The sequence below is a fragment of the Lissotriton helveticus genome, chromosome 2_2 (genome assembly GCF_964261635.1).
Source record: "Lissotriton helveticus chromosome 2_2, aLisHel1.1, whole genome shotgun sequence".
NCBI classification, from domain to species: domain Eukaryota; kingdom Metazoa; phylum Chordata; class Amphibia; order Caudata; family Salamandridae; genus Lissotriton; species Lissotriton helveticus.
Genome location: NC_136060.1, coordinates 130,259,264 through 130,280,083, shown reverse-complemented (window position 1 = coordinate 130,280,083; position 20,820 = coordinate 130,259,264). Strand labels below are relative to the sequence as shown.

General features: G+C 46.2%; 1 protein-coding gene across 1 annotated transcript in view; it reads right to left on the bottom strand.

Annotated features, from left to right (window-relative positions):
- USP46 (ubiquitin specific peptidase 46) overlaps positions 1-20,820 on the bottom strand; it is a 197,560-nt gene that overhangs the window by 58,908 nt on the left and 117,832 nt on the right. The window contains exons 5-6 of the mRNA XM_078678198.1: positions 18,307-18,383; positions 3,868-3,951 (exon numbers count right to left, since the gene is read on the bottom strand). Coding sequence (XP_078534324.1) covers positions 3,868-3,951; positions 18,307-18,383 — 161 coding nt within the window. The remainder of the gene's footprint in view (positions 1-3,867; positions 3,952-18,306; positions 18,384-20,820) is intronic.

The window sequence follows — 20,820 nt, the reverse complement described above, 5'->3', positions numbered from 1 at the left end:
TGTAGAACTTATGTTACAGCATTATCCACTCCTCCCCTTTTCCTTAGTGATCCGTATCTCTCTGAAATGTTGCCTGCTTCCTGGAATGCAATATATATTTTAAGTGAACCAAGTGGAACCTACCCCGAGTCTCTACGATGATGGTTTTATGGCACAGCACAGGTCAAGCGCCTGTTGTATGCACCTGCAAGGCATAACGTGGATTTATTTAACAAGATACTTCTCGAGTTAGTGCTATATTTTCAGATAGTGTAGCTTGGTCACAATGAGCAAGGTTTGCATTATTTGTTTCTGAGCTGTGCTGTTTGAAAATAAAGCCAGAAATGAGAGAAATACTAGGTTAAAGGAGTTCACTACATACCCTGCAGGTGCATAAAACAGGTGCTCGGCTCTGCACTGGATCAGTGAAGACCATCGTGATACAGCCACAGGAGAGGTTTCAGTTGTCCAGGGCACTGGCATGAACAGTTCATGCAAAAATGTGATTGGAGAAGATGGCTGCCAACTGGCTAGCTGCTGTCATAAATACCAGTAAGAAGGTCACTCATCAACCAAGGAGGGAGCACTATACCAGTAAAGTTGAGAAGGACTGTGACCCACAGCTACGATCGGCCTGATTACTATCTTCCTGAAACACTGGGCATGTCTGGACCAAGAATCCAGACGGAAGAGGTGCCGAACAACTCTGCTTGCTGTGGAAAGGGAAGCTGGGCTGCACCCTAAATAGACGAGCTTGACCCGTAGAGCTGCCTGTGACGACTAAGGGGGGTCATTATGAGCCCTCACCCTTTTAGGACAGGAGGGTCCCCACCTGTTGTGCTGCAACTTGATCTGTTTACATCACCAAGGGCCAAGTGGAAGAACTGTCATCTGCAACAACTCTTGGTGAACCTGCTATAACCCCCTGACCTTCCCACTCTCCAACCCCCCAACCTGGGAGACGTGAAAGCTCCTTACAGTGGTATCCTGGAGCCCTGAGGTTCACCGTGGCTCCCGAACATGGTCTGGGGTTTTCCGAGAGGTCATTGGAGGCTGCCATGATTCTAGAATTACTGACGGTACCCATGTCAGTTTACCAGTTCCAAAGATGTCTGCATTTGAGCCCTGGTCTGTGCTTTCTAGCTTTGTTTTAGCTTGAGAGGTTGCTGTAATCCTTAACTCAACCTATGGGCATTGTAAAACTCCTACTGCGACAGGCTGTAATAATTCTTTTAAATATCTTGTGCACTCTGAGGGGACTCTGGTGTGTATAGGTACTAGAACCTTCTGTCGTACATGTTGTAGCCTATTGGCTACTTGACTCCCAATGATTGTGCCCAGACACCACGCACTGGACTTTGCTTCATCATCCCTTAGTGAACATTACAGTTTGGCAGATGTTAGTGGCTTCTTCAGGTCGTTTTGGGCTGCACAGATTGAAGCAGTGCAAACAAAAACACATTCAGCCTTTGAAGGGAACCCTTGCCTTTTAGTTCATGCTGGGCTGTTTCAATTGGAACAGGATCAAGGCTGGCTTGCGTATAGATGGTCTCGGTCTACATTAGCATGATGGGCAACAAAAAAAGATGGATTTGCACGTGGTCCAGGGTAAATAACAGCTAGGATTAATTCAAGCATCAGATGTTTATTTTCCTCAAAAAGTGCAATGGGTACGCCCAAACGCCGGCCTCGTGCTCAACCAGCCAAGGGGCTGCTTGAGTTTCCATCTGAAGGGGATCTGCCCTCACCTTTCGTGCTGAACTGTTCTTATAAGAGCAGGATAAAGGGTGATTTGCGCATGGCATGGACTCATATCAGAGAGAACACCCACATATGGATGGTGTTAGGGTGTGTGTATGGGAATGTGTGCTTGGATGTCAATGTTTTTTGTCAATCTTTGCGATTGTGTGCCCATCCAGAGTAATGATAATATCCGATTTCCAAGGATGTGTTTGTCAGTGAGGGATCTAATTTGTTACTAAGCTAAATACATATTCCCCAACAGCACCCACTAGCACCTCCCCAGGGAACATACAGGTTCCAACCAAGATTTCTCAAGTTACGCCAGCCGCATTTAGGTAGGAAATTCCAAATTCTGCAAATCAGGATTTGGGAACGGCAAGCCTAAATTCACGTTAATAGGTAGAGCTTACCAAACAGCACAGGTTGCAAAAGAGATATTATGGGTATACCAAGTACATACAGGGGCTTCAGCCCACCCATTGATAACCACTAGTTCGCTTTACTGTCACTTTTATTTGTTTGCTTTCTATTGGATCACTCGCCTTGTTTCAGCCTGTCCATCTTGTGTCTGTCCCTCCTATGTAGCACTGCCTCTTTACTATTGGTTTGTGGGCTTCTATGCCTCCTCTGCTCGCTTTTTTGGTAACTACTTTTTTCTTTTTGTTTAAGCACTCCATGAGAGTGCATGCGTCTGCCAGTTTTATCCATCATGTGCTCCCCCCACCCCCAAGTTGCACTTCTCTCCCCACCACTGCAGTCATGTTGCTCCCTCTTGCTCTCCCTATGCTCCATGTTGCTTTCTTTCACCCATATTCTTTCCTTCATGTTGTTTCTCCCCCTGTTACCTCACACCTGCCATTGTGTTACTTCGCACCCCCATCTGCTGTGTTCCTTTGCCACAACACCTCCCCAATTCACTCCCTGCTGATTCATTTACATGTTTAGGCACTTCTGATCTACAAAAAGACTGTTTGGAAGACTTTTTTATTGTTTTATTTACCAATCCATAGCGCATCATTAAATGAACAACAACAAAAAAAGCCTGCGCCCCTCTGTACCATGCTGAGCGTACGTGCTCATCTTCAAAATGACAGGCAATAGCGCCCATGAGGTTTTTGATTTAGCCATGTTGCATAGCAGGTACGACAACACTGTACAGAACGACTAAAAAACATAGGCGAGACCTATCAATTGCACAAATGTTTATTGTCGCTTCAACTGTATTTTGTGATTGCAAAAATTTTTCTTAAATTGGGGTCAAAGAGAATTACAAAGAACAAACAGAATATACTGATAAACAGTAACAAATGCATCCAATAAAAGTAGATCACTTCAACTAACACTTGAGTGTACACCCGGCCAACAGTAAAGTTAACATCGTATTTGTGGAGGGCTGAACTGACAACAGGTGAAGGAGTGACAACAGAGAAGAAAATAAGCTACGAAAGGAAGAAAACGGAGAAGAAATGCTATTGACTTTTAGATTGAAAGCAGTAAAAGACAGACCTGGCAACGGTGAGTTATCAATAATGGGTCAAGCTGTTTTTTACGTAATGGTAAAGTACATTTCAAAAATGAAAAGAAGGAAATTTAAGCTGATATGAGACCACAGACGTGAGAGTATGTAGCAGGAGCTGGCAGCAGATCAGAAGGGCTAAGGAAACCTGAAACTGATATTAACCCAAACATGACCATGCAGCCAGACCTCCATAGACAGGGGATGTGGTTTGGTAATTTAGGCAGTCATCAAGTTTAGACATAAGCGGAAAATAAACCAAACTGGGGTGAAACAGGAGAATGGAGAACAGGGTATATCCTGGAAAAGAAATGCTGGATAACTTTAATAAAACAATGATCAGTAAATTACTAAAACAAGATAGAATGAAACAGAGGACAAAGAAAGAGAGAAGAGGCAATACAACTTTAAGTTGGGAAAAGGTGGATGAGTAAAACCAAATTACTGACTTCAAGCAGAGTTCTGAAGCAGACCTCGTCAGAGAGTTCGCTAAACAGCAATATCAAGGATTTGTCTTTTTGCAGTATGAGGTAATTCTGCATTCCTGCCCTGACATTCATGCGGTCTTTTTCAAGCTGGTTACTTCTTTAGCCATATATTTAAAAATGTAAATATTTGGTTTAACCTACCTTTTTTGAGCTTCTTGCTTACTACAGCAGATTTCACAATAGTACTTATGTTCGCTGCAAAGCGTTTCTGTGTTGCTGAAGTCTCTGCAAAGTAACATTTTTCAAAATGAATTTCAGTGTTATGACAGATAGTGCAAAGGCAACCAGAACAAAAACATATAATTATGGAACACATGCATTTGTATATTAAGGGTATCAATTACTTTTGTGACGCAGAAGACCTACGGAGCAACTACTGTTCTTTCTCTCAAGTTCAACTAAGGACCATTAATACTAAACTGTGCAAAGATAATTCTTTCATATTCCACCTCTCATACCACTAAATGCACAAAAACAAGCCATGAGTTTGCCACGCAACTCACAATTACAAACAATTCACAACCAACCTTGTCATCTTGAAGCCACTTCAGAGCTGCGATTAACCACAAAACACAGAGAATGTTGGTAGAAATCAGCGGGGAACCAAAGAGACATGGTGTAGGGGCTAACTACAGGACAGACGTTAATGTGCCTGAGAGAAGAGCTGGTCATCTGGCTCAGTCACTACATCCCAGGATTTAATAACCCATTCAAGAATTGCTGAGGTGGGCTGGTTCTCTCGAGCAGGGACATGTATAAATGCATCCAGGAGGAAAAGGGGCAGGTGCAGAACTACCACGGCTAATAATTACGGAATGTCTGTTTACGGTACCCAGGCTGCTATCTGCTACATGAATGTTCATATGACGACCACTCTGCAAATGATGACCGATACATTTCAAATGGGAGATGGAGACAATAACCACCTTTGAGGAATCCTGCATTGGTGCAAATAGTCCCTGAAGTGATCACAGAGTTGCATGAAACGTTCTGTATTTGTAAACATGAGCAGCTCCTGTTTTTTTTTGTCACTTAAATAACCAGGCTGACCTAACATCACACATCAGGACTTCCTTCTGAAAACTGTTGTTCAGCCTAATCCCTTCGGCGTCGACAGGCTGCTTCGGCGTTGCTGGCCACAGCTTCTATTTTAAGACTTGGCTTATTTTCTCTTTTCCAGTATTCTTGCATAGGTAAGCGGGTTGGGCTATTTTTACATACTCTGATCTAACAATAGCAGTCCCTTGTTATTGCTTTACACTGAAATGACTAAGCTCTCAGGCTGTTGTTCACAGAGGTCAAAGGAGCACAAACATCGGCCTGCATAGTCATTGCGGTATCTAGGCAGCACCATCATATATTTAACGTAATTGTGGTTGGTTTGCAACAGCTTCAGGTACAGTCCAACTGCAGTAATTACCAACTACAGAGAATGTGTTTTGAGCAACCGCGCCTCTCAAAATTACTGAGCGACTACTGAAGTCAACAGGGCCTTGTTTATTGTTTTGGGTTTGGTGTTATTTAGGCACAAAAAATAATGTTTACAAGGCTACCCCATCGACATCATCTCAGATGGGTCAAAACGCGGTGCCCCGTAGCTAGCACAAATTTGGATATCCATAACTGCATCACAATAATGCACTGGTAATCCATTTTTTTATATTAATGATGTGATAAGTAACTTCAGAGAGATCTAGTTACTACAATATTGAGGATGACGGCCATTAGTGGAAAGCAGAAATCATGTCCTGCACCTGTGATTTTATATGATTTAATATCAAAGACTTGTCTGTGAATTTATTCCTCTATCACACATAGAGGGGCAGGGGAAATTCATCATAGTGCTTTCAAATGCGCAAAAAATGAGTCTGGATTTCCTCTCAAAATTATCGTATTTCCTGTTTGAAATAATGGGAACACACTTAGTTTACTGAATAAGGTAAACCACAAGAAGAGGACTCTAAAATGTTTGTCTTCACCTTGAAATATCATTACCATACCATTCTTCAGTGATAATCACAGTTCAGCTCAGCATCCAGCAGCCCAACAGTCGGGCCAGGGATGCTGCAGAGATGGGTAGGTTGGCAGACAAATGAGGTGCATTCAGGTCCTGTAACCGGTGGGCGCAATAGGGCTTACCGATCTATCGGTAGGGCCTGTAACCGGTGGGCGTAAAAATAGGGCTTACTGATACATCTACTCTAGTGTTCGCTTGCAGTGCAAATGTTCGATTCTCAGTTCCACATGATGACAGAAAGCTCCTGATAGAGAAAACAATACTAAGTAAGCATGCACGCTGGCCTCTTTATATAATGAATAAAAGTATACTAGAACCAGAGTGTGAAATCGACGTTCCGAGGCATGCTTAACCTTGGAAGTTTGTGAACGCCCACAAATATGACTTTGTGACATTCACAATTCCCTTTCCTCCCCACTTCCGCCCTGGAAAGGGCTAGATTTTGACTCCGGCCAATGGCTGCCCTAAATCCCTCTTCAGGGTAGGAAGGTTAAAGAATCATACTGAGGAGCAGTGAAGGTGTAGAGCAAGGACTTTCTCTGTGGGGAAAATATTTTTCCCATGGAGAAAGAAAACTGGGCGTTTGTAGTGGGGCTATACAACAGAGAAATCCGAACAGCCAGAAAAGGACCTTTCTAGAAATGTCATCAGGAAACCAGCACCTGGCACAGCTTTCCATGCATACTCATGGGAATGCTTGTGAATTTCAGAAAGTAGTACTTGTATACTTGCAAGTGGGTGTCAATCTGTTGACTGCAGATGGGTAAATCGGGCCCATAATGCAGAGGTAGACATAATTATGTTTTCCAAGCCGCTCCAAATGATCAGCTTCCTCCTTGTTCAACTTCAATTCTTACTATCCTGGTATAGACCCTGCAATTTGAAAAACATAGGGGTAAATAAAGGTGCAGCCTACCCGTCGATTTGAAGCTGCTCCGGAGCTTTGATGATTTTTGACACCTACTTTGTGAAGTTTAAAGGTACTGACATCTATTACTATCCGCGAACAGGTCAGAGACAGGTCAAACCCCCATCCACCTCTCTGAGGAGGACCTTCATGCTGCAGCACAGCCAGAAAGAGGGGGGAGGGAAGTGTATACAGAAGAAAGCAAGATATCTGCTGAAATCGAAGCAGTAACAAAACACACACAAGAAGGACGGGAAGGATATTGTGCAATGTTACTTTTAGTCTTGCATTTTGAAGATAAGAAAAAAAAAATCAGGTTCCTGTTTTGGGACTAATGATGCTCATTACACCCTCGCATTTTACAGCAGAGTGCTGTGATTTTCATACAGGCGGCAGTCACCTCGGTTGTAGAAGTAATGCACAGTGTCACGTTGGGGAATGTGCACTTCTGCTCGTCAGGTCAGTGCCCGCATAGAACCGGAAGGACTCGGAGTCCCTCGTCAACGCAATACATTTAATTCACATGGCCTCACTGGGGCAAAGGAGTACGTTTCATTAGCTTTGTAGGTGCAAACGACAGAGTTATTTCAGCATTTCCTAAAAAGACAAAGCAGCACTGAATGAAAGCTAGTTTTGACGTTTGTTTCAGCACACCTGAACGTATGAGAAAACGCTCTTTCTAGGAAATCGATCCAGTAAGCGATGAGGAAATAAAAGCAATTTAAATTAACTCGTCTTCCAAACGGCAACATTAGCATTGAAGGTCTGGCCAGAACATCTATGTAACCAATCAGTGGTGTTCTGGTCGGATAACATGACAGTGGTCGAATGCATAAACCAACAGGGGGCACGCTGTCCGTTCATCTTGCGCCTGATTAAAGAGATTGTGCTTCAGTGCTTAAAATGGAATGTACTCTTCAGGGCCAAACATGTCCCAGGCGTCCTAAACAATGCAGCTGACTCCCTTTCTCGCTTTAAAATGCAGGTTTTCAGGGAACATCTTCCTGCAGCAGACCCCTCGCCAGCACAATTCCCGGCAGTACTCTGGCAGATTGGTGCCCCAGATTACAGGACCTCGTGGTTGCTAGCCTAGCCCCCAGGACCAAGACAGCTTACGAAGGGGCATTTTTTGTCTTACCGCGCTTTCTTAAGGCAGGATTGGGAGGTTAGGTGGGCACAGGAGGACAGCTTTGCGTACTATTTGGAATGGATGCACAGGGAAGGGAGATCCGTGGCAGCCGCAAGCAGACATAGGGCGGCGGTCTCCTTCTTTGCGCAGGCTAAGGGCATGCGAGACCCCACCAATAATTTTATGGTGCGCAAGGCCATGAGGGGATGGCGCTGGTTGCAGGGCCACTCTGCGGATACGAGAAAGCCCATAGGATTGGCGCGGCTGGCAGCCTTATTACTGGCATTGCACGAGGTGTGTAGTTCAGAATGGGAGATACATCTGTTCAAAGCCGCTTTTTCCCTGGCTTTCTATGGGGCTCTAAGAATTGGCGAACTGGTGGCAGGGTCAAAAGGGGATAAGTTGGGCGGCCTACAACTGACTAGTGTTAGGATCAGGGAAGATACCATGTGGGTGACAATTCAGAGGTCAAAAACTGATCAGGAATCTCGGGGTCACACCATAGTGCTCCACCGGGCCAGGACCAACCCCTGTTGCCCGGTTTCTCATGTGGAGGTTTTCCACAGGCAACGGGAGGGCACGGCGGGGGGGGGGCACTGTTGTGTCATGCCGATGGGACACCATTGACTAGATACCAGTTTAGGCGGGTCCTTGAACTAACCGTTAGACAGGCAGGGTTGGATCCCAAGGAATTTGGCACGCACTCCTTTAGGATAGAGGCGGCAACTGAAGCTGCGCTAGGGGGTCTCTCGGCTGAGAGTGTGAAGAAAATTGGGAGATGGTCATCTGATTGTTATAAACGATATGTACGGATTGACATGTTATGACAGGATGATTCTCACGCTTGGTATATTTTCTGGTTCTTGCAGTTTCTCAAACCTGTGACGCAGGGGAGGAACTCACCGCCGGGAATGAAGGAGCTACACCGTCACAGCACAAGTAGCATGCTGGACGCGAAAAAATGAAGATTTGGATTGTGGGCCACTCTTATGTAAGGCGGGTGCAACATGTTTTTCTTTCTGGAGACCGTAAGAGAAGGGCGGCACTGAAGGGGTTAGACATCTCATTCTTCGGGAGAGGGGGTCTGTGCCTTGGTCAGTTTAGGAACTTCTTTCAGGGACTCTTAGCTCAGCAGCCCGACTCCCCGTCAGCGGTGATACTTCACCTAGGGGAGAATGACTTGGCCAAACTGGGGAGGCGCATCCTCATTGACGAGATCATCTCCACTGCGGGGTGGGTGTCCAGGACTTGCCCGGGTTGCACAGTAGTATGGTCTCAACTTATCCCTCAGTGGCAGTGGCGAGGGGGGGATTCGGAAGCGAGGGGGGGATTCGGTCAGGGCGTTGAATCACTCGGTAAAGAGGATCAACACACAGTTGGACAAACTATTCCGAACCCCCCGGTTGCAGACGATTCCACATGGGTGTATCTGGGGCGCACAATTCTAACTGGGTGATGGGGTACACTTGACTGAAGCAGGGAACGTCCTGTGGTCTAATAATGTCTGGGCCTGGTTGGAGGGTTTTGCTAGGTGAGCACTTTCTAGGTGGGTCAAGACAGGGGGAGGCCAGATCGTCGGTTAACAATGCTGGCCTGTGGCGGTAAGGTCATGACCGGTGAGCAGCTAATTTTATGGTCTGAGGGGGCGGGCATCATCCCATGGAGGTTCCCGCCCAGGGGGAGGGGCCATTGGCCCCTCCTAGAACTTCAGGGGCAAGGTAACTGGTGCTTCAAAGGGCCGCGGGTTGGAGTAGTCACGCTTTCCTTAGGCTGGTAGCCACCCCGCGCGCGCATACTTATGACGTCACCGGATGGCGCAGAGTAAGGGCCCTCCTTTAGTGGGTAAATGGAGTTCATGGCGTGGACCGAGGTAATTAACGGGCCCGGCTGCGCATGCGCACATCTCTAGGTAAGGCGCAGCTAGTAGGACCTGACACCGGTTAGCGACCTTGCCATATGGCCAGAAATGTAATATACAAAAATCTAGATGAGGATGTTAGATTCGGTTAGGAACAAGCTGTATTAGAGTCTCTGTTAAGGTTAGGCTCTCACATTTGTTGACAACATTGCATCTAATGTCTTGATGATTTTTGTATAAAACGTTTATCATGCAATTAAAAATTTTACGATCTTATATCTTAATAAATACGGCCGGGGGGGTTTCGCGACCCCCCTGCCTTCCAAAAGTTAACCATGTTTCATGTGCCTGTATCCTGGGTGTGGTGTGGTGAGTTGGGAGGGGGCGGCAGCCAGTCGCCGACCATGTGAAAAGGGGGGGCTCTTGGCCCCCCCGCCCGCATGGCGGCGCGGCGATCGCCTCCCTCTCCAGGTCTCTCGGTGGTGGGGCGTGCCCTCCTGGGCGCGCCTCACCGTCGATTGGGTGGCGCCCTCCCTGACCCGGATGTCACCATAGGACTTCCGGGTCAGGGGGGCGGGCCGCAGGAGGGGCCGGGTGGGGGGCGTAGCCGCCACCCCCTCGGACCCCCCAGGAATAAAGAGGCAGGGAGCGCCCGGGAGACCGTCTTGTTCCCTGGACGCTCCCCCACAGCCTGTCGTGCCCCGCGCTCGGGGGCTTCTTGTTTTCCCTCCCACCATCCCTGGAACAAAAATGGTCAACGCTGTACTAGTTTAGTTTAGGTGTAAATTTGTAGGTTATGGTTTTCAATTCCCAGGCATAACGAACTGGATGTGCTTTGTATATTTTGCTGATGATGCTTTCGTTAGGAAATGTTCCTCCTTTTTAGGGATATGTGTTGAAATATGTTTTGTTGTTCCAATTGTGTCTAGGCCCTTTTTCCTTTGGTAGATACGTTGATGTGTGATGTGATGTAGCTGAGAGTAGTTGTTCATTAGATTTTTCCCATAGGTCGTCGTATTTATTAGGTGTGGGGCATGCGGTAAGGTCATGACCGGTGAGCAGCTAATTTTAAGGTCTGAGGGGGCGAGCATCATCCCATGGAGGTTCCCGCCCAGGGGGAGGGGCCATTGGCCCCTCCTAGAACTTCAGGGGCAAGGTAACTGGTGCTTCAAAGGGCCGCGGGTTGGAGTAGTCACGCTTTCCTTAGGCTGGTAGCCACCCCGCGCGCGCATACTTATGACGTCACCGGATGGCGCAGAGTAAGGGCCCTCCTTTAGTGGGTAAATGGAGTTCACGGCGTGGACCGAGGTAATTAACGGGCCCGGCTGCGCATGCGCACATCTCTAGGTAAGGCGCAGCTAGTAGGACCTGACACCGGTTAGCGACCTTGCCATATGGCCAGAAATGTAATATACAAAAATCTAGATGAGGATGTTAGATTCGGTTAGGAACAAGCTGTATTAGAGTCTCTGTTAAGGTTAGGCTCTCACATTTGTTGACAACATTGTATCTAATGTCTTGATGATTTTTGTATAAAACGTTTATCATGCAATTAAAAATTTTATGATCTTATATCTTAATAAATACGGCCGGGGGGGTTTCGCGACCCCCCTGCCTTCCAAAAGTTAACCATGTTTCATGTGCCTGTATCCTGGGTGTGGTGTGGTGAGTTGGGAGGGGGGGGCGGCAGCCAGTCGCCGACCATGAAGCAATTTAAATTAACTCGTCTTCCAAACGGCAACATTATCAACGCTGCATGCAAGTCCATGTCCTCGGGGGTCTTGGGCCTTCGCCTATGAGTTCCTGAATAGTTGTACACTCGCACACGTCTGAATTATGGACTTGAGGTTTGTGAATACTTGAGATGTCTCTGCTCTCAAACTCTCCAGTTCTTATGTTCTAATGGAGTCACGCTGCCTGGTAAATTGCTCTCATGCAGCGAGCAACTTAACTTAATGTAGGATTGATGCAGCCGGAGAGATCTGAACTGTTGGGGGGAATGATCGTCATACACATGCATTTGGGTAAAAACGAGCATGATCTACATCATTCCAGAGGAAAGCACTGCTGATCCCCATTCCACCAGTCTTAGATTCGGTGCTGCCCTGGTGTCACTGATCGCCTGCAGTATGTGTGGGTGAGAAGCTAGTTGCATGGGTGTCATTGTTCATGTCGCTGCGCTTCAGCGGGTGTTGACGGGCTTGCAGCTTCTGATGGTTTAGTAGTGAATTCTCCCTAAGCTGAGAATGGACTCCTCTTTCACTGTTGTGTTATGATTTGCTGGTGCACCAATGTTCATCTGGACGTATGTATTACAGTAACAGGCATTCTGCACAAAGAGGGGAGGGGGTTGACAAGCAATGTTTACTTATCGATTCTGGGCATCTGCAGCTATTAAGCAGATTTCAGGTTGCTGGAGACACCATTTAACGCACATCACACTGGGCATTCATGGATCAAGCAGTAGCGGGCTCACACATAGAAAGAAGAGTGGCTGCCTCGTTGGCACAGGGCATTGGGCCTTTACTCCTCCCCTGTGACAAGTACGACTCTACAGGTTTGAGATAAAGTGGTGGTTACAGCGGGCCTCACTACGTTCCCATCGCCCACGACCCCCCACCCCCTTTTACAAATCTGGACTTTCAGCCTGGGTCGACACAGAGTAGCTTCCGACGTTGGGTTTTACGGAGGCTGCAAGCGAATAGGCTGTCAATTCAATTTAGATGGGCTGATATCGTTTGACCAACTTAAGATTGACTAGTCCTTGCTGGAAACAGATCGGTTCTCACATGTGCAATTGCGCCATTGGGTGATGAGTCGAGATGTACACATGGGTGCAATCTGACCCATGACCCCGTTTGAAAAATGGTTGTCGGATGATAAAGAGGTTGGTCTCGGAGATTTATGCCACTTGGGTAAAGTGGGGCAACGTCAGAGGACCCCTGGCCAAAAACCGTAGGAGACTAAAGACAGACAAAGAATGGAAGGATTTTTTTTTTTTTTTTTTTTTTTTTTTTTTTACAGAGTCCACCCACACACAGTAGTAAACACTGAAACAGGCTATACGATAATTTCTTATTGCTATTATACACCGGACCTCATTGGAGGTAGAATGAGGACTTATCGGGGGACTGTTGGCGGGGATGTGAAAACCCCGGGACTCTGCTCCACTTCCTATGGTACTGTCCCAAATGGATTAGGTACTGGGACCAAGTTCTGGACGATATCGCTTTGAACACTACTATCCCACGATTGCCAACTTACACTATTTTAGGGCTCCCAAACGCATTGATATTCCGACTGCGCTCAATCCGAGGGAGACAGGTGGCCCTTGCATTGAATGCAGCTAGCTCATAGAGTTATACTATTAGCCTGGGGTATACAAAACACCAGACCATAGAGCCTGGCTCCACCAATTGTGGCTTCTTCTAGGAATGTAGCGATTGTCCATGGCAGTGACGTTTGAGAGGTCTTCTTATGTAAAGCTGTGGCCCCCTTTTATTTCAATTTTTTCTAAAGAATTCAAAGAGCTGTCCTGCCCATCCTATGTCTGCCTCTTGCGATTAAAGCACAGGCTTTTATGCCAACGTCACTGCCACTCGCCACCGTCCCGCGCATCCGAAGAACCACCGGCGAGAGATCCTTCTCCCACCTCGCCGCCAAGACATGGAACACCCTCCCACTGAGCCTACGACAGACCCAAGACCTGCTGACCTTCAGGAGGACACTAAAGACCTGGCTGTTCGATCAGTAGCGGCCCCCATCTCCACCCCCCCCCCCCAGCGCCTTGAGACCCTCGCGGGTATGTAGTGCGCTTAACAAATGACTGATTGAACTCTCTAGTCTCAGTGGGGGGCATTTGGCCTCTTCCAGGGTTTGGCAATTTCGCTTTTCGCTCATAACGTTCCCATACCCACCAAGATACGCTTGCCTCAGGGGCTTCCTGGGTCATCCAGGATCCAGAGTATAGCGACTTTAGGGAAGGCATCAAACCATTAGCCCAGAACATCAGAGTGTTTTAAATAGAATAAGCCAGTATTGCTGAATAATGGGACATCCCCAGACCATGTGGAAGAAATCTCCATTGTCGTCCAGGCATCTAGTGCAATTGGGTGTCTAAGCCTTTCAGTGCTTGCCATGCATCTAGGCATGTAGCATGTACAGTGTAGATAATGCAATTAAATAAGGCATAGCCAAGCTCATATTGCAAAGGTGTGTGGCGCCATGCATGCCTCCTTCCTGTCTTCTCTCGCTAGCGGTCCCAACCAACCCTCCCATCTTGCCTTCAGGTTCAAGGTTCATGGTAAGTGACTGACCAGTTTCTTATATACGCATGATATACCTCCTTTAAGTATGGGACCCACAGGGAGTTATACCTCTAAGGAGTTATAGTCTGGTGGCATGGCAAGCACCTCCCGATAACTTGATAGGGCATCTCTAAGCTGGAGGTAACAATAGATTTGGGACCTATGTAGGGAGAATTCTACTTGGAGAGTGAGGAAGGATTTCATGTGATCACCCCCCACACACACATCCACCAGCCTCAACACCCCATATCTATCCCATCCCCAAAAGCTCACAAGTTGTAACACTGTGCAGCCACCTGCCTGTCTAGAGAGGTGTTTCGAAGGTCATCCGGCGATCCCATCATTTCCAACGGAGTGCCACTTTCCAGACATGAAACACCACCCTATTCGGTCCCGAGAGAGTCTGAGGTATCGGTGACCCATATAGCATGCCCATAAGGTTGTTCAAGCCAACGAAAACTACTTCCATTCTGCAGGCGGGATCTTCCCATCCCCCCATGCATTCAGGCATTCCCTACAGGGTAAGAGCCCCAGTAATAAATCTGGATTTCCACCATTGCTAGCCCCCCATCAAATGTCGATCATAAACATCTATCAAAGAAGAATCTGAGGGGAGGGGGTTACTTGCCCAGATGAACTTATGGGCTTTAGCATTGATGGCATTGAACAAAAGGTTTGGGATGGAGAGTGGGAAATTATGAAGGCTATACAGTAAGCGTGGTAGGACCCTCATTTTATATAAGGCCACCCTTCAACAGATAAAGCAGCAATTTGGCCCATCTACTCAGGTCCTCCTGCACCGGACTGGTAAAAGGCCCGAGATTGAGGGTCCACGCCAGGTCTGGCTCCCAGGTTAGATGGATCCCTAGGTATTGAAAACGAAGGCGTTGGATGAGGAGATCAGGGTACCAGGCTTTGTCTCCTGTCTCCTCATAAGGGAACCAGAAGTGACTTTAACCAATTAGCTTGCAGTTCCAACATGGCTCCATAGGTGTCCAAAATGGAAAGAAGGCGGGGTCCAGTTTCAGCCGGCAGGCCATAAACAGAGGAGGTCTGTGTATAAAGCTTTCCGGCCCTCCAAGGCTATTCCCCATTCAAAATATATCTGAAACCTGGGCGTCACATCATATCCAAGTCGCCAATGGCTCAATCGCCAGGGCAAAAAGACAGGGGACAAAGGGCAGCCATGTCTCATACCTCGTCTAATCCAGAATCTAGGTGATACAGCCACATTTACCTGCACCTGCAGTCTGGCATATACGATTCAGACGAATAAGAATCAGGGACCAAAGCCCAGCTTGCTCACAACTTCAGATAAAAAGGCTTAGCCCAGCAAATAAAAGACCTTTTCGAAATCAAGAAGCATAAGCGCTGTGGGGCATTGTAAAATCCGAAAGTGGGCCAGTGCCCGGTGAACACTCCGGATGCAGTGCCTGGTGCCATGAAGGGGAATTAATCCGTACTGGTCCAGATGGACCAGGTAAGCTCAATTCCGGGGTGAGCCGCCTCGCCAGGTTCTTCGCAAACAATAAAACTTCCACATTTACAAGGGAGTTGGGCCAGTAAGATGTACACCTGTCAGGTGGTTTACCTGGTTTAAGCAAGACCACAATAGTGGCCAAGTCAATATCCGTAGGGCAGTAAACTCGGTCGATGGTTTCAAGGTTCATATTTATAATGAGAGGTATAATAGTTTGGCACGTTTTATGATAGTATTCTCTGGGGAACCCGTCTGGGCCTGAGGTTTTGCCTGAATTGAACTCTAAGAGGGCTTTATTAATCTCAACAGTTGTTAGTGGGCGGTCCAGGGTCTTCCACTCTGCAGGGCTTAATAGGGTCAAGGGATGACTGCAATCACAGGAGCATGCGTCTACCGCTCCAGGTGTACGCACGTAGCGTAGAGGGACCCATGATAGTCTGCAAAGGCTCAGCTAACTCAGTGCCGGTCTCAACACGCTACCCATGTGGGCTTGTGATGGCAGGCATCACTCTGGATTCTTGTTCTTGCGTGACAAGTCAGTGGAGGAGTTTACCAAAATTATCGCCCCATTCATATACTCTTATATGAGGCTTCCCAAGCCCAGTGGGCCTCATCCAGGCACAACTGACGCAGGGTAGCTCAAAACTGAAATTCTTTGAAGGATTCCTCATTCCTATTGTGTTCATACTAAGATTTTCCCTTATAGTTATTCCCCACTCTCATCAGCTTTTGTCTCTCTATGATCGTACAAGTCATCTCTCTGTGATCGCATCCCATTTGAATCTCCACTTGTGTTCAGTTTCTTAACCTGCCTAATTACCCTAGTGTACCTGTCCACTCTCTCTTACATCAAGCAAACGGGCTAAAATATTATGCAAAGGTATGAAATTGATTAACCTATTAAATGATGCAGAAAATGTATTCTCTTAAAATATGGTTATACCTATGCTTCGATAGATCACACAAGCTTGGACTTCAAACAGAGACTATCTCTTACTTTAGATAAGATTCACAAGCTTGAACATCAAACGGGGACATGGACTAGATTACATCATTCTCAGTTCCCACAATACATATTTTCCTGGGTTTAGACCGGTTTTGCGGAGGTCTCAGACAACAAAGCTATCACTTAAGTTACATATATTTTAAAGGCTCAAACATCAGCTTTAGGCCTCCCGCAGCAGAATCTTCAACCATGCTTAAGTGGTAACAAAGCAGATACTCATTGTGTTACAGATCTTGCAAACATACAGTGTTGGCCTTACATGCAAGGCCATCCAGAAGGGCATTTATTTTACATACTCAGGCTTCCCGTATCAGGGCTATACACCAGATTGCAATGCACCAATCTCAAATGCTCAGTCTTCACAACCATCTCAAATATGCTGAGGCCTCAGACACATATAGGTCAGGCGCAAGCTCTCATGCAACAGAGATAGCCAACAGAATGACCTTAAGCAACATTCTAACTGCATCCTTCCTCCTGTGCAGATATCCCTCCTGCAGCACCCCGCTTCCATTTCTGCTACGGTTTTGTTTTCCCTTCCTTAATCCTCCTCCTATATAGAATGTGTCACTCCACAGTTCCTGCAACTCTGGATTCTGTAGCACACCCTACTATTCTAGCGTTCTTCTTGCAACCTCCCTGCCTCTAAAAGATTGATAACTCTTTTGGCAGCCCTTGCCTCGGTCCTCCTAGAGTGTCATCCTTTGATAGTAGGGTCTCCTTCCTCCTGCAGCCCCATGCAGTCTATTACTTCCCACTTTTCTTTTTCACCCTTCACATCGTGTGAACCCCTAACCCGGCAGCTCCCTGCCTCCTTTTTACAGCTTCAATCCCGTTACACAGTCCTGGAAACTCCTTCACTCCTGTAGCCGACTGCTAAGAGGTCTATACTTGTCCTGATGCTCCAGACCCCTTCTCACCATCTCACCTGCAACACTCTCCAGGCCTCTTGCATCCTCTCCTCTCCAGTACCCTAGCCCATCCCCAAAGGTAATGGTTCTCGTTATTATAAAAGATGTACACAGCAGTTGCCCTATCTCTGCAAGGCCGGCCAGCCACCATCACGTCAGCAGCAGCACAAAGATTGCTGTTAAGAGCACCATTACAAGAAGTTAAATAAGTATTGGAGCCACTGGGCTTCTGCCATGCAGTGCACATTAACCCAGATAAGATATTCCATCTTATTGTAGCGTGCATCACGCTAGTCTTGCAAACAATAACATGGAAATCTTATCCGTGTTGTAACTTCCAGCCACTGCTGCCCAGCGTGTCATATGGCTGTGCATATATCAATCTGGAAGAGTAGAACACATGGTCTGTAGAGCAGCAGAAAGCATCTCTTCTGGAAAGGAACATAACACAGACTCATCTGCCCCACTGATTTGTCCCAGGGCCAGGCCAGGCCTACATGCTGCTGCTAGCCAACAATATGTGGCACTGACTGCAGCCCCAGGAGAGATGGAGCAGTGTGGGCCACCCTACAGCTAAGAACCCTTCAGATGTGTAGAAAGTTTATCAGCAGGAGGATTTGGTTCCTCCCCTCCCAAAGTACTGTTTCTTGGTACTCTAACAGCTCTGCAGCAGGGGGCCATGACTGCTGCACCTATGTAGCTGCTCAGCGTAGGTTTGTGGTCAGGTTACAGTACTCCGCGAGAGGCAGGGGGAGCAGTGTAGGAGAACAAGCACCGTAGGACAACCAAAACAAGCTCCCAACCTTGCATCTCCCTCATTCCTACCGCAGGGGAATGCCTGGTTGTCAGGTACACCTAGGTAGAAGGCCTGTTTAGCAGGAGGCTGTATTAACTATATTATTATATTCAGTCTGTAATTCAATTTTGTTACTATACAGTTAATTTTAATGTCCCCGTACATTTACCTCAGGCAGTGTGTAATCGAAGTGTTCTGCTCGACATCAACAGAGAGGTCAAGAAAATCTTCATCTTTGCTGCTTACCTACATAAAATTAAAATAATTTTGTTAATGACAAAATAACTTTGGTCAACAAAAGCCTGGATAACTTCAGAGGCAAATGAAACTTCAAAGCAACGGCTCTTTCTTCTAACCAGGGTCCTACTCATTTCAAGCATAAAAGGATGTAATAAAGCAAGCAACTGTTCTGACATGTTTTGGCAACATTAAGGCAATAGAAACCTTGAAAATGCAACCAAAATTAGAATTAGTAATGAAGGTCAGAGGCTCACTGGGTTCGGAAACCTTCCCTAGAGCTTAGAAGAAACGAATTCTCAGAAGTTCTCAATGAACAATGAATACACTACTTTTATACACAAGTGTATCCACATATAAGTATTATTTAAGAAATTCCATATGATCTCCTTGCACTTGCTTCCATTTGAATGCTGGGCAAATAGCCTGCGCATATATTACTAAATGAAATTAATTTAGATTTATTTTGGCATACACAAGAGCCTGATTCATAAACAAAATTAAAACTCAGTGGAGTAAGTTTAGGCCGCTCGTGATTTAAATGCGAGACTTGAAATTCAAAAACCGTATGTACTTGGAAAACATCCCAGAGATAACGATTATCGCCAGTTTTAGAAATCACCAATTAACTTGCAATCAGTTCAGTGGCAATGTTGGTTGTTGAGATACAAGTTGTGGTTTTCTTCACAAGAAGGTAAAAACAAAAACAAAAATGCAACAGGCTGACCACGTCAAGCAAATACTGTGCTTCCAATCCCCGTTTTCCACACCTGTATGTCCTGTAGAATGCGAGTGCTCATTCCACAAGACAAGAAACGCACATCACTCATTTGCCATTTCTGAATAAACGGTATCAGAGTAGTCAAGATAGATTTTATTCTCATGCCCTCTATCATCTAGAACAGTCTGTTCCATCGTGTGACTGCTAGGGAGTGGAACATATAAACTGCATTGGTGCTGCTCTGCACGGACATTTCAACCACCTAAACTGGTGTCAAAGCAATTGTATACGCCAGTAAGTTGGTCCCAACAGCAGTGCAAATTTGCACCGACATCCAAACATTCATTGCAATTCAGAAATTACAGACAAAATTGCACTGGTAGTGACATTGTAATTCGACCTCAATGTCCAATATAATTCTAAGACAAGAAAGAATGACGTGGGTACTTGGATCCACTCTGCCATGCACCCTTGGATCTCTCTTCCAGTTGATCTCAATCTCTGTCAAAGTCTGCTTATCGGTCTCTCTGTCGATGTCTTTCTCTCTCTCTCTCGATCAACTTTTCCTGGAGAAAAACTGAACCTGATTTGATCCTTGGAGGTCTCTCCACTCAGCTCAAGCTCTGCATCTTAAGGTTCCAGGAATCGAGGAAACCTCACTTGGGTAGATACATTTTCCAACTTGGCAACAAAGCTATGTATCTGTTGTGCCACTTTTTATGCATGACGATAATTTTAGGTACAGGTCATAGCTTATGATTTCTCCTACACTAAATTAACGAGTAGCTGCAAGATGTGGCAGATGCAAGCTGGCACCATGGGCTCCTCAAGTGTGTTTAACAGATCTTTCATGTGGATAATTCCTTGAAGAGCCTATGTTGCAAATGTTTGTGGATAGCTACAAAATTACAATTTTGTGCGAGTTCACTACACTTACAATGGCAGTTCTAATAACAGCTGCAGCCATGTGCCCAAAACTAACGTGCAACTGCTGCAATTCTGACAATCGTTCAGACTTTCGGTAGTTGTACAAATATACAGACAGAAACGTTGAACAGATCCTGGTTCTGTAAAACAGGATACATTTGTATTCATAGATAGGTGCATTTTAGGCGCCGTTCAGAAGGCCATGGGGGAAGGATGTGGTGTTAGCCAACCAAGTTCGAATCTCAACTCAACATCTGTGATTCTGGGCAAATCACTTAATCTCCTCATGCCTAAATAAAACAAAATTCAAAAAAAGGATGTGACCTTGTGTAATGTAACTGGTGCTCATATAAAGCACTTCCATATATTTGGGTCGCATTTGCCCAATATGAAACTGCAACAAAAAAAAATAGGGCAAGCAGGGACTACTGCACCACAGGATCGAGGGTTTGAGATCGTTTCCATCAGATGTTCCTGGGTCTGTCCTATTATGGCTCGGCAAAACTGGACCAAGTAGAACCCCTACAACACTTGACTCTCAGGGGTAGCAGGGACTAGCAGTCACCGGTTTGTCAGGGAGGCAGTGGGCTCTAGCTCAGAACTCAACAATCACCCAGCAGTGTGAAAACTGGTTGCTTCAACCCAGTGATTTATTTTAGTAAAGAAAAGTACTGGTGCTTGCACAACTGTTCCAGATTTTGTCCCCAAGTTGCCCCTTCTCCTGGGTGTCCCCACCCCTTTTGCAACTCTAGGCAATGTCTCCCCATGGGGCTTCGCTCATTTCTTGGGCCTATATCA